Source organism: Bos mutus, chromosome 4, assembly GCF_027580195.1.
Source record: "Bos mutus isolate GX-2022 chromosome 4, NWIPB_WYAK_1.1, whole genome shotgun sequence".
NCBI lineage: Eukaryota > Metazoa > Chordata > Mammalia > Artiodactyla > Bovidae > Bos > Bos mutus.
Genome location: NC_091620.1, coordinates 83,534,780 through 83,548,474, shown reverse-complemented (window position 1 = coordinate 83,548,474; position 13,695 = coordinate 83,534,780). Strand labels below are relative to the sequence as shown.

The 13,695-nt window shown below is 38.1% G+C and overlaps 1 protein-coding gene across 2 annotated transcripts in view; it reads left to right on the top strand.

Annotated features, from left to right (window-relative positions):
• SEMA3D (semaphorin 3D) overlaps positions 1 to 13,695 on the top strand; it is a 226,012-nt gene that overhangs the window by 200,887 nt on the left and 11,430 nt on the right. For both annotated transcript variants that reach the window (XM_070369711.1, XM_070369710.1), the window contains 3 exons: positions 1,762 to 1,803; positions 4,665 to 4,822; positions 8,371 to 8,435. In XM_070369711.1, the coding sequence (XP_070225812.1) occupies positions 1,762 to 1,803; positions 4,665 to 4,822; positions 8,371 to 8,435 (265 nt within the window). The remainder of the gene's footprint in view (positions 1 to 1,761; positions 1,804 to 4,664; positions 4,823 to 8,370; positions 8,436 to 13,695) is intronic.

The window sequence follows — 13,695 nt, the reverse complement described above, 5'->3', positions numbered from 1 at the left end:
CGGGAGAAGAGACAGTGAACCTAAGCAGTTCTTATATGGGACGTGTTTGTCTCAATATATCATCACTTTTTCTGGAGAAGTCTTTGCAGTTAACTCCTTTATTTTTTGTTTCCTTAAGTGAAGGAAAAAAGTTTAAAAAGCAACCAAAGTAGGACTCACTTTCCCCTGTAGAATATAACTGAGATTGGGACTCCTGGGACTACCCCTCATGACTGAGTTTTCCAAGCTTATGCTCAGACAAATCAGTACAGTAGATGAAAGCCTGGGATCTCTTTTACTATCCAGATGCTTTTCTGCTTTATAAATTTTACTTTTCAGTTTTTCCTCAGTTGAATTTGAGAAAACTGAAAAGTGTATAAATCATGTTTCCCTGCATTTGTATAAGGATTTTTTTTTTTTAATTGCATGATAGTAAATCTTTATGTATGCTAAGTTCCTCTCAATCGCCCAAAACATTAGTAGATCTAAAATAATAGTTCTCCAGATTTGGGGGAATATCCTTAGACTTTTAACAGTAAATCTGAATTGTGGCATTCTTTGTAGATGTTCAGTGAGATTCAGTTCAAAGTTATTTTCTAAAAATGAAAGTAGAAATAAAGTTGCATTTCTTAGAAGAGCTTTTGAAAAATATGTTGCGTCTTTTGTAACATTTTTGTTGAGACAACTTATTAAACTATACTGTTTCCATGTGAACATCTATTGTCATAAAAGAGAATAGACCCTCCATTGAGAGGGGCTCAAGTTAATTAACATGCCAGGTTCCACTGGTTCCTGTTTACACCGTGATGATACTAGTGGTCCAGGAGTTAACAAGAACAAGACCTGCTGTCTGCCATCTACTGAAAACAAAGCCTTGGGTAGTTCCCAAGGGAGAAGTCAATGTCAAATATAAGTGTGAACCCAGAGGCCAAATAAAGCCCCCACAACACATGTAGGCATGTTAGACTGAGTCTGTTCAGTGGTTGTTAGTGGTCAAGAGGAATTGTTTGGAAGGATTCCACTCTTCAGATTAAACAATGAACCTGTCTGCTTAATTCATTTAAAAAAATTATTTGATAGAACTTCCTCATTTAACATTTTTCTTTTCCTTTCTTTCATATACTTCCTTAAATTTTTTATATCTATTTTGAGAAATTAATATATAGGGAAAGATTGATGATAGATGAAAAGAATTTTAAACATCCCATCATTCTTAGTTTGAGAACTTTTCTGTTCATATTTTAAATTTTATGTTGCTTGCATAGAAATGTATTTCCTACAAATAAAACTTTCTCCCCATGAAATTATACACATCATGTTGTGTAGGGTTCTATAAAGCATATGCTCATTCACAAGGAGCACTATAACTCTTTAGAATTCTGCTACTTGAACAAGTTTTGAACTACTGATCTAAGTGAGAGCAGAAAGAGGCAATAAATAATTATGGAGATGTTCTTGTCAACACTAGTTTGAATTATGTGGAAGCAGTTAAGATAAGCAAAGTCAGAAGAGGGAGAAACCTTATGGGTAACTGGGAACAATTTGCAATGCAGAATGCCTTCACATATATTTAGGTAATTTTTCTTTAATAAGAAACTATTTTGATAATTTTTATTAAGGTTGAATCACTGCACATGGAAAGGAAATAGCAAACATTAAGATCTTTTTCTCCTCTACATAAAAGAGCCTTGAAGTTTACTCCAATTATCTTTGGTACAAGATAAAATATTGGCTACTATAAAAGACTGTTCGTGATTACTAACAGTTAATTTCTATTTTCAGCATTCATCAATCATCTTGAACATGGAGTTGTCTCTGAAGCAGGTACTTTCTAATTTTTGTGTAAAAATTAGCCACAAAAGGAAGACTGTTTGAATCAAAGTTTGTTTTAGGGAAAATCCACTGAGGCAGGAAGTTAAATTATAAATCTATAAAAAGCTTTAGATTGTTTCTTTTGTAACTGATTATTGGGCATTGTTTCAGCCTTGCCTTAGGAGACATGGAACCCAATTTCATTAATTGAATAATACATTCTCCCTTTCTTTGGCTCTTGAAAATTGAGCTCACTTCCCTAGTCTCATGAGAATGCCATTCTGTCAAGGCTGTAAAGTAATTCATGTAACAATAGAATACTAGCACTAAACATTAAAAATGGTTTTTAATCAGGGAGTGTAGGAGTTAGACTGCAGTGGAAAACAGCCCAATAGTTAACCTCCAACCTTCTACTTAATATCTTACTCCAGGAGTCAATTTCCTCAACAGTAAAGTTAGAAGAATAATATCTACCTCCTAATAAATTGGATGGTGTATGCAAAATTCTAGACAGAGAGCTGGAACTTTCTAACTGTAAAATAGATGGTAGCTAATAATAACAATAATAATATTTAGTATGATGTCTCAGTTCTTGGATATGATACCCCAAACCCCAGTTGATTCAAGAGGTTCAGACTTGCATTACCATTTCTATACATACTCTAGATATATAAGTAAAACACATGATAGGTAATATGTTCACCATTAAGTTGTTGCTAAAATTGTCTTAATCCGTAGAGTAAGTACACTTAGTATGATACAAGGATTAGGAAAATATCCAAGTAGATTTCTTCTTCAGTCTTTTCTGTTAATTTGTTCATTCATTCAACATTTACTTCCTGAAGGCCTGCTACTGTCCTTGGAGGGTACAGAAATGGATGAATGGCATAAGTCTTCATCTCTAGAAACTCTTGTGGAACTGAAAGGCAAAGGCCCATGCAAACACAGTAGTGCAAAAATGGAACCATGTACTAGGAGACGGAAAAGAGAGGAACTGATGGAAAAGAGGGTCAGGGGAGCAGGGGGAGGAAGCTAAGAGAAAGGCAACTTGAGCTATGAAAGCTCTTGCAGTTAATCAGACAGAAAGAAGGATGGGATGGAGAAGCCAAGTAGGAGTGGGGAACACTTGAAAAGGTGTAAAGAGTGAAAGATTGTAACTTATCCTGCTAAGTTTGTGTACAGTTGGAGCAAAGAGCATACCTATGCTTATGGAGCAAGGAGACTAGAAAGGAACCTGGGGAAGTAAAACAGCAGAAGAGTAGACACATCTTTGCATGGATGCCCTCCTGAGAAGTTTGACATGTTTATCCAAGACAGTGAAAACCTTGAAAGATTTTAAGCAGGAGGGTGTCATGGTAAGATTTTCCTCTTAGAGAGAGCAGTCTGGTGTGGCAGTGTGGAAGATGGACTGAGTCCTGGGGTAATAGTAGGACACTTACAAGTGATCCTGGAAAGAGATGATAAGGACTTGAGACAAAGGCAGTGGAGAGGGAGGAGGAAGTAGATTAGAGAGTTCTGTATGAGAGAATGGAGAGATAAGGTGGCAGATGGAATGAGAGTGAAGGAAGATTCAGAGACAACTCCCAGATTTGTGCCTTGGGTGACTGGGATGCTGTCTCTTGGTCAGGTAGGGTAGGAAGTGACTTCCCTGGTGGTCCAGTGGCTAAGACTCCATGCTTCCACTTCAAGGGGCACAGGTTCCATCCCTGGTTGGGGAACTAAGAATTCCACATACCACACAGCTAAAAGAAAAAGAAAGATACGGTAGGAAGCGTAGATTTGGGGAATCAGTATGTGCATATTTATGTTGTTTTCAAGATACCACTGAGTCTTTGTACAGGAAGAAGAGAACTGAAAAGAAGGAAACCCAACATTCACTGCAGAGAAAGGAGTCATCAAACAAAACAGAAATCTTAGACAGAAATAAAGAGGGAGAACAGGAGAAAAGGAAGAGTTTCAAGGACATTTTAGAGAATTACATAGTAAAATAAATACTAAACAATATATGCATTTAGCCTCTTGGAAGTCTTAACTGGCAGATTAGTGGCTGGTAGGGATATAAGACAGATTGCTATAGGTAGAGTACACATCTGTTATTTGTGCCAGTATCTATTTCTAGATTTTTTTCCCCTCCATTTAAAGTTTGGTATGTCTGCTAGACTTGACCACATGTCATTTGAAGACACAGACAATGGCTTGTTCACTTGGATGATCCCTCCCCTCTGCCACCACCACATGTCCTCAAATAGATTCATGTAAGGATGTGAGGATGTGGTGCCTTATTTTTAGGACTTATTTTCAAAATGTAATTTCATTTGCTGAGTTGTCAGTATCCTGCAGGCTTTTACGTGTGATACAGCATCCCATAAGCCTCCTTAATACTTTCTTCACAGTGATACCAAATACTTTCTCTCTCATTTATAACTCATTTTCCTTCAGGGATCCATACTTCATTAGCAAATGAAATGGTTAGTTAAAACCACAGAAAAAGTTCTAGAAACCTCCTTTTGGTCATTTCTTATGGCAGGAGAAGACCGACAGTGTTGCCTATAGCATCTGTGCTTGATATAATCTACCAAAGTGTATTTTCAACTATTGAGAAAGAATTTGACATCTTAATTCCTCAGTCTAGCAGCTGGTTTTTTACCTTCTGAAATTACTGCCAAGGTTACTCTAGCTCTATAGAATGCTGTCCAGTTCAGGATCAACACCTTCAAACCACCATCCAGCCAGACTGAAGACTGACTTATCTTACTTTTCCTGTGGCACCCGAGGAGACAGATTTAGATCTGTGATATGATATTCAAGAAAGGGAAGTTCTTAAGAGTAGGCTGAAAGATGCTTCTAATGCATTTGTTTTGCCTGATTTGCAGCAACAATTGTATGTTGGTTCCCGAGACGGATTGGTTCAGCTTTCCTTGCACAGATGCAACACTTATGGGAAAGCGTGCTCAGACTGTTGTCTTGCCCGAGACCCCTACTGTGCCTGGGATGGACATGCATGCTCTCAATATGTGCCCACTTCAAAAAGGTGAGCATCACCTCACGTTAAGAGGAAGCCTTCCACTTTACATGACGAACAGCTCACATGAAGTTGTGAGTAAAAGTTGGCCAATTTCTCTTGTAGTTAGTTTAAAGACAAAACATACAGGAAACATGGTCTATGGTAGGGATATTATAACGTAAGTGTTTTATAGTTTTTCATAAAGCTAAATTTAAGGAGGATAAAATAGAATGTTCTGAAATCTAGAAATGTGGAGGTTTTACCACAGCAGGTTTGTTTGTCTGACACACAGCAAGCCAGTTGTGGAGATGCCAACGTTTGCAGCAGAGAACGGGGTTTATTCATGAGGCAGTCAAGCGAGGAGACAGGAAACAAGTCTCAAATCCACCTCCCCAAAGGTGAGAGACTCAGGATGTGTATGAGATAAACCTGAGACCTGGGGAGCCTAGGAAAGGTAACTGGAGATAGAAAAGTTGAGATAAGCAATGGCCTGTGCAGATGGAACTAAGCTACAGGCTTCTTCCTGGGATGCATGCTCGGAGGGTGGAGTTTTGGCCTCTGATGTCAAAAGGTCACTGGACACTCTCACATGCCCAGAGGGAAAGCCAATGCCCTAACTGGCTAGAGCTCAGACAGGACACACCCAACTCCAACAGCTTGGACAAAAAGTTTATTTGTTCAGGTTACCCGAGGCTTGGAGATATGCACCTTTTTGTAGCAACAATTAAAGCAAGCTTGATCAATGAAGCCCGTTACAGGTTTAATGGATTTAACTGATAACTCTTGATTTCAGAGCTTTAAAAAATTCTGATAATTGTTTATATCCTTTGCCTTCATCTTTGTCAGAAAGCACAAAAAGTTTGCTTTCTTTACTATTCTAGCCTTTGTACATTCTTCCTTTCTTCCCATATTTATAAATACGTATATACTCATAGTTCAGTTCAGTTCAGTCACTCAGTCGTGTGCGACTCTTTGAGACCCCATGAATTGCAGCACACCAGGCCTCCCTGTCCATCACCAACTCCCTGAGTTTACTCAAACTCATGTCCATCAAATCGGTGATGCCATCCAGCCATCTCATCCTCTGTCGTCCCCTTCTCCTCCTGCCCCCAATCCCTCCCAGCATCAGAGTCTTTTCCAATGAGTCAACTCTTTGCATGAGGTGGCCAAAGTACCGGAGTTTCAGCTTTAGCATCATTCCTTCCAAAGAACACCCAGGGCTGATCTTCTTTAGAATGGACTGGTTGGATCTCCTTGCAGTCCAAGGGACTCTCAAGAGTCTTCTCCAACACCACATTTCAAAAGCATCAATTCTTCGGTGCTCAGCTTTCTTCACAGTCCAACTCTCACATCTGTACATGACCACTGGAAAAACCACAGCCCTGACTAGACGGACCTTTGTTGGCAAAGTAATGTCTCTGCTTTTCAATATGCTATCCAGGTTGGTCATAACTTTCCTTCCAAGGAGTAAGCGTCTTTTAATTTCATGGCTGCAGTCACCATCTGCAGTGATTTTGGAGCCCCAAAAAATAGTCTGACACTGTTTCCACTGTTTCCCCATCTCTTTGCCATGAAATGATGGGACCAGATGCCATGATCTTCGTCTTCTGAATGTTGAGCTTTAAGCCAACTTTTTAACTCTCCTTTTTCACTTTCATCAAGAGGCTTTTTAGTTCCTCTTCACTTTCTGCCATAAGGGTGGTGTCATCTGCATATCTGAGGTTATTGATATTTCTTCCGGTAATCTTGATTCCAGCTTGTACTTAATGTATGTTTTTGTAATACTGTAGATTATATACAGCTCACAGTACATCCCAGTGGTTATGTGGAATTTTGCTTTTACTCCAACTTGGCCAATTTCTGCCACCCAGATATGCTTAAATATCAAACTATGTCCCACTGTTTGTAACTTATTGCTTTATGTACTCTTAAAAGTAATGTCATTGTAGGCCAACAGTATCCTGGCTAGGAATTTATTTACACACACACAGGCAAAAAAGTACCGCAAATTATATGTTTGCTCATTTCAGCACTGTTTTCAATAGCAAAATTATTGGAAACAACCTGAGTGCTCATTAATATGAGTTATGGTGGCTGATATATTAAAATATCATTATTTTAAAATGTGGTTTACAGTAACACTATTTATTAAAGTATCACCCAAAGTATATTTTGTTCTAGGTAAAATGTCAGCAAACTGTATATATATATATATTTTTAATCTTTAGGTCTTAACAAGATAGCAGGTGAGCATACAATAGTCCTACTACTATATATTTACTTCTATTTTTTGAAAGTTAACTGATCTGTTAAATTGTAAATTCTAGTATCTCAGATTGAATGTATAGTACAAAAACAGACACAATGCCAAGACTTTTTTATATTCTCTGAAATCTCTGAATTGAATCTAAGTTTGAAGTAAAAAGTCACAACATTTTTGTTAGTTTTTGACGAAGAATATACTCATCCTAGGTAATCTTTGGGCAATGCTTTTCTTTTCTAGAACCTAAAAAACAGGAATGCTCATTAGTTGGTAATGAGCCTTCAGTTTGATGAATTGATCCTGTTCCTTACGAATCCAAGATTTAAAAACATTCTTGACCTTATGTACCTTATGTACCTTATACCATCATATTTTTTTCTTTTTGTATTTCCCAGGACTGCATCTCTGATCTTGCAGACATGCCACTGTGATGTTCTCCCTTACCTAACATAATGTTTGTGCGAGCCAAAAAATGTGTATGATAGATGAATCTTCCACAAGACTGTCATCCAGTCAACGTTTCCCTTAAGGAACACCCTAGTATCACAGAATGTTCATTGTGACATCTGTGATCTCTGATGTGGCAACATAAAATAGCCAAAGCAAATGAAACTGCACACTGAGTGTAAGATTTATTTAATTTAGATGTAGCAGATTTTTTTATATACAATAGTTATCATTTTCTCTTCGGGAAAACATGTGACAATAATGTACAAGGCCATTACTTTATTGTTACTATTACTAGCACCACTATGAGAGAAACATTGTGAACTGTGTCAGTAGATAGAAATAACATCTAGCCATTCATGCCATTTCAAACTTGTACTTCTGTTTCAAATAATATCTATCTTGTTGTTTAATCACATAAATAATGAATCTTCGTATGATAAAGCATTTTATACTTATGTGTACTTTCTTACCCACTGACTAAAGCTCTTTTATATCTTATTACACTGAAAAAAAGAAGATACAAATAGTTACCCCCCCCCCCATTGAGTGTAAATAAAAACTGGAGCACATTTATATTCAACCTGTTATACTGAATAATTTGTCAAAATCAAAGAAAAATTGTGGTGGCTAAATAAAATGCAGATCATCTTATTGCTAAAACAAGATCCATTCTGTTAGGACTCTACCTAACTAGTATTACTTGGATTAATGTTGCAGTGATTGGAATACTGACCTGCATTTAAGTTCAGCAGTGAAACAAGTACAGTTCTGCTTCTGCTACTGTTATTAGTATTAGATGTAGACTTTTTATATTCCAGATATCATGCTTGAAGTTCTAAACAGTTTAATCCCTTTTCCATAGGCGAGCTAGACGCCAAGATGTGAAGTATGGGGACCCAATCACCCAGTGCTGGGACATAGAAGACAGTAAGTATAGGTCTACTATTCTTTACTCCCATTGAAAACTGTAAGCCTGATCTTTGTGTGTCTTTTTTATTATATGACTTAAAACATCTTTTATGTAGGAAGATCCCATTTTGTGTAACTCTTGTGCTCTGGAAAAGCAATAGAAATAAATCAGCCCCCTGTTCACATGCCTAAGTGAATATAATTCTTTGTTATATTGTTATTTGTTTCATATGGCTTTTAAAATTCCTATACCTTTTCCCTCCTTTTTCACTGCCTTGTCCATCCTTGTAAAGTTTGAAACTACCATTAGAGATAAAGCAGAATATAGTCCAAAACATACAGACATTTAGACCGTCCCAGAAGAGACCCTCCAAGAAAAGTTTGATAAAAGGGCTGGACTTAATTGGAAAGAAACTTTAGGTAGCCTGTGCATTATTTGTATTCACTTATTAATTCATGTACCATTCAATCAGTAAATATTTATTAAGTGAGTTCCACGTGCATATAATTGACCTGGTCATACTTTGAGACTAAGAGACTCCTTAGATAACTTACAGTTCTTTGGGGAGACGTCATAAGGTACAAATCGTGATGTGGGAGTTTAGGGGGAAAAAAAAAATGAGCAATCACCAGAGGCTGTATTATTCAGAGAAAATGTCAAAGAAGGGAGGATCTTGAAAGTCTGAGTGTGAGAAGGGAGGAGTAGAAAATCGAGAGAAAGTCTGTTGAGTGACTCTGGTAACAGAGAATACAATCTGTAAACGTGTATATTCCAGAGCTTTAATTACTTTCCACTCTCAAGCTCTGCCTTCAGATAGAAAATATATGCACACAAGTGCATGCACACACACAAACACACATGCAACTGGAGGAAGAGCGGAACTGCCTTCCCGTCATCACAATGTGAGTAACCACCCACCACTGAATAAACAACCCACATTTCATAGTCTGTAACTGGTGGTCTGGCAGAGTGTTCTTAATTTAAAAACAAAACAATTGTTTATAATTTAAAGTATCATTCTTCTGAAAAACAAGCTCTAGTCCAGAATAGGACGTTTGTTTTCTTGTTCCAGCGTGCAGGTGACTCACTGTAACAGCCTGTGTTTTATTTAGCAATCATTACTGTGTGCTGTGCATACAGGTTTTCACACGTGCATATGAGATTAGCAGGGACTGTTTTAGGTACGGTGGATATGCTCAGGAGTAAAGAATCCTCCTGCCAATGCAGGAGATGCACGTTCCATCCCTGGGTCAGGAAGATTCCCGAGAGAAGGAAATGGCAACCCACTCCAGTGTTCTTGCCTGGAAAACCCCATGGATAGAGGAGCCTGGCAGGGCTACAGTCCACAGGTCACAAAAGAATTGAAAACAACTTAGCGACTAAATGGCAACAAATGAACAAAAAAGAAAACAACCTGCACATTCAGGGATTTTAAATTTAAGTGTGTGTTAGGGGAGGGAGCAAGCAACAAACATAAAAACAAGTAAAATATATGCCATGTTATGAGGACTTATAAAAGACTGTTGCTGCCTAAGGCACTCACAATCTCTGTCTCCACTTCATCACATCCCCTTCTTGTTATGCTCCATTGTACATTGCCTTTTCTAAGCACCATCACCACTCTAACTCAGTCCAGTTTTTGTCTAGATCACCAAGTGATTTCCTCCCTTGCCAAATCCAATGCACACTTTTTAGCACGCACTATTACTCTCTAGCTCCCTTGTCCCTGAAACACTTTCTTCACTTGGCTTCCATGCAGTGGTGCAGTGATATGCTGGAGCCAGTTTTTATGGCCCCATGAGAGCTGATTGTTTATTATGTAGGGGATTTTTGAGCTGGTTTTAAACCATTGGTACCTTGAATCAGCCATGGTGGGAGTTCTTATACCAGAAAAATCAGCAAGCTCTACAAATCAGGTCCTTGCATTTACAGAGATGGTCTCCCAGCACAGGTATGCTTCATGGCACCACATGGAAAACTTCGGGTTTTTCTTTTACCATATAGGCTTCTCCTTCTGAGTGTTCTTAACTTTCCTTTTCATTCTACTACCTAAACATTCCATCTCTGTCTATTCACTCCTTAACACCATCCATTTCAATACTATCAGAGGCTTTTTTTTTTTAATTGAAGTATAGTTGATTTACAGTGTTGTGTTAGTTTCTGGTGTACAGCAAAGTGATTTAGTTATTTTGTTGTTGTTCAGTTGCTAAGTTGTGTCAGACTCTCTATGACTCCATGGACTGTAGACTGCCAAGTTTCTCTGTCAATGGGATTTTCCAGGCAAGAACACTGGAGTGGGTTGCCATTTCCTTCTCCAGGGAATCTTCCCAAGCCAGGAATCGAACCTGTGTCTCCTGCATTGGCAGGCTGATTCTTGACTACCTGAGCCATCAGGGAAGCCGTATATATTTATTCTTCTTCATATCTTTTCCATTATGGTTTAACAGGATATTGAGTATAGTTCCCTGTGAAATACAGTAATTGTTGTTGTTCAGTCACCCAGTCATGTCTGGATCTTTGCAACCCCATAGACTGTGGCACACCAGGGCTCCCAGTCCCTCACCATCTCCTGGAGTTTGCCCAAGTTCATGTCCATTGCATTGGTGATGCCATCGAGCTATCTCATCCTCTCATGCCCTCTTCTCCTTCTGGCCTCAATCTTTCCCAGCATCAGGGACTTTTCCAGTGAGTCGGCTGTTCACATCAAGTGACCAAAATACTGGAACTTCAGCATCAGTCCCTCCAATTCAGGGTTGATTTCCCTTAAGATTGATTGGTTTCATCTCCTTGCAGTCCAAGAGACTCAGGAATCTTCTCCAGCACCACAGTTGGAAGACATCAACTCTCTCTGGTGCTCTGCCTTCTTTATGGTCCAGCTCTCACAACCATATGTGACCACGGGGAAGACCATAGCCTTGACTATACAGACATTTGTCAGCAGTGTAACATCTCTGCTTTTCAACACACTGTCTAGGTTTGTCATAGCTTTCCTGCTGAGAAGTGGTCATCTTCTATAGAGTAGGACCTTTTTTTTTTTTTTTAATCCATTCTAATATATAATAGTTGTATCCACTATTCCCACAACCTCAATCCATCACTTCCTTATCCCCTTCCCCCTTGGCAACCCTTAGTCTTTTTTCTGTGTGGGTGAATCTGTTTCATTAATAAGTTCATTTGTGTCATATTTTAAGTTCCACATATAAGTGACATATGGTATATGTCTTCTTCTTTCTGACCTACTTAGTATGATAATCTCTAGGATCATCCATGCAGAAATGCACATGTCATTATTGCATTTCTGTTTATGGCTGTGTACTATTCCATTATATATACATGTGTGTATATGAACATTATGAAAATCTTCTTTATCCATTCATCTGTTGATGGACATTTAGGTTGCTTCCATGTCTTAACTGTTGTAAATATTGCTGCTGTAAACATTTAGACTATGTGTGCGTGTGTGCTAAGTTGCTTCAGTCATGTCAGACGCTTTGGGTTGGACTGTAGCCCACCAGGCTCCTCTGTCCATGGGATTCTCCAAGCAAGAATACTGGAGTGGGTTTCCATGCCTTTCTCCAGGAGATTTTCCTGACCCATGGATCGAACCTGCGTCCCTTATGTTTTCTTCATTGGCAGGCGGGTTCTTTACCATTAGAACCACCTGGCAAGCCCATGATCTTTTGAAATTAGTTTCTCAAAAGCACTAGTCTGGTTCCTATCTCAGCCCTGTCTGCATTTGTTTCCTCTGTACCTGAAGAACTCTTCACTTCAGGTATCCACATGGCTCTATCCTCACATCGTTTTATTCCATGATTGAAATGTTAGTATCAGTGTTAATTTCTCAGAGACACCCTTTCTGACCAACCTACCTGAAATACCTTTCTTCCCTTCTATCCCTAATTATTCCCTAATCTGCTATTTTTACTTGTACTGCATAACACAGCCAGATACTATATTATCTATTCATTCACTTGATTACTTTGTCTCTGTCACTGGAATATAAAGGTGGTGAATTTGCCTGCCATAATCACTAACATATTCCCTTCATTGAAAGTAATGCCAGTGTGGTAGGCAAAAAAAAAAAGTCTGCATCATACTTAGGTGAAGGAAGGGATACTCAGAGGGATAGCCCTTGAGCTGTTCCTTAAAGAAACAATCACACTTTCCTAAGTAGATTAAGTAACAAGTATTAAAATCAGAAAGGACTCACATAGGTTTGGTTAAGTTCATGACCATCCCTATGTTATTCTACGGAGTTTGTGTTTACCCTGTAAGCGATAAGGAACTATTTCATATTACTAAGAAAAGTTGTTTTTAAAAATAAAAGTAATTTATTTTGGTAGTTTGGTGATTGATTGGAATAGGAGAAGTCAGTGATAGAGAATCAATTGTGAAAATTAAAGTAGAAATTAAGAGGGTATTTTCAAACTAAGGGTTTTCAATCTCAAGGAAGAGAAAGGGTCACATTTGAACAATTGTTTTTGGTAAAGAAGAGAGGAAATGAGTTACTTATAACCCACCATAAATATGCATTGCATTGACCTGGTAATCAAGTTTTGAATAACTGGCAAATAGATGTTTTCTTTCTTCCTTCTTTTGTTCATCAATTGTTATATACTGTGATACTGCACGATTATTAATGATAGTGTTAAAACAATGTTAATTGTATATAATCTTGCTGCACTGACATCAGTGACATGTCCTAAGTGTATTATGAAGAAACATTCCAGATATTTCTCTATTAAAAAAATTTTTTTGCTTGCAATCTGAAAGATTAAAATATTCTTTAAAATTGTTTTACACTTACATGAAAGATACATATTCTACTCTTTAAAAACATTATTGCATGCAAATTTTGCACCTTTAAAAATGGATAGTAATAAAACACTTGTGAAAGTGCTGCACTTAATATGCCAGCAAATGTGGAAAACTCAGTAGTGGCCATAGGACTGGAAAAGATCAGTTTTCATTCCAATCCCAAAGAAAGGTAATACCAAAGAATGCTCAAACTACCACACAATTGCACTCATCTCACATGCTAGTAAAGTAATGCTCAAAATTCCCCAAGCCAACCTTCAACAGTTTGTGAACTGTGAACTTCCAGATGTCCAAGCTGGATTTAGAAAAGGCAGAGGAACCAGAGATCAAATTGCCAACATCTGTTGGATCATCAAAAAAGCAATAGAGTTCCAGAAAAACATCTACTTCTGCTTTACTGACTATGCCAAAGCCTTTGACAGTGTGGACCACAACAAACTGGAAAATTCTGAAAGAGAT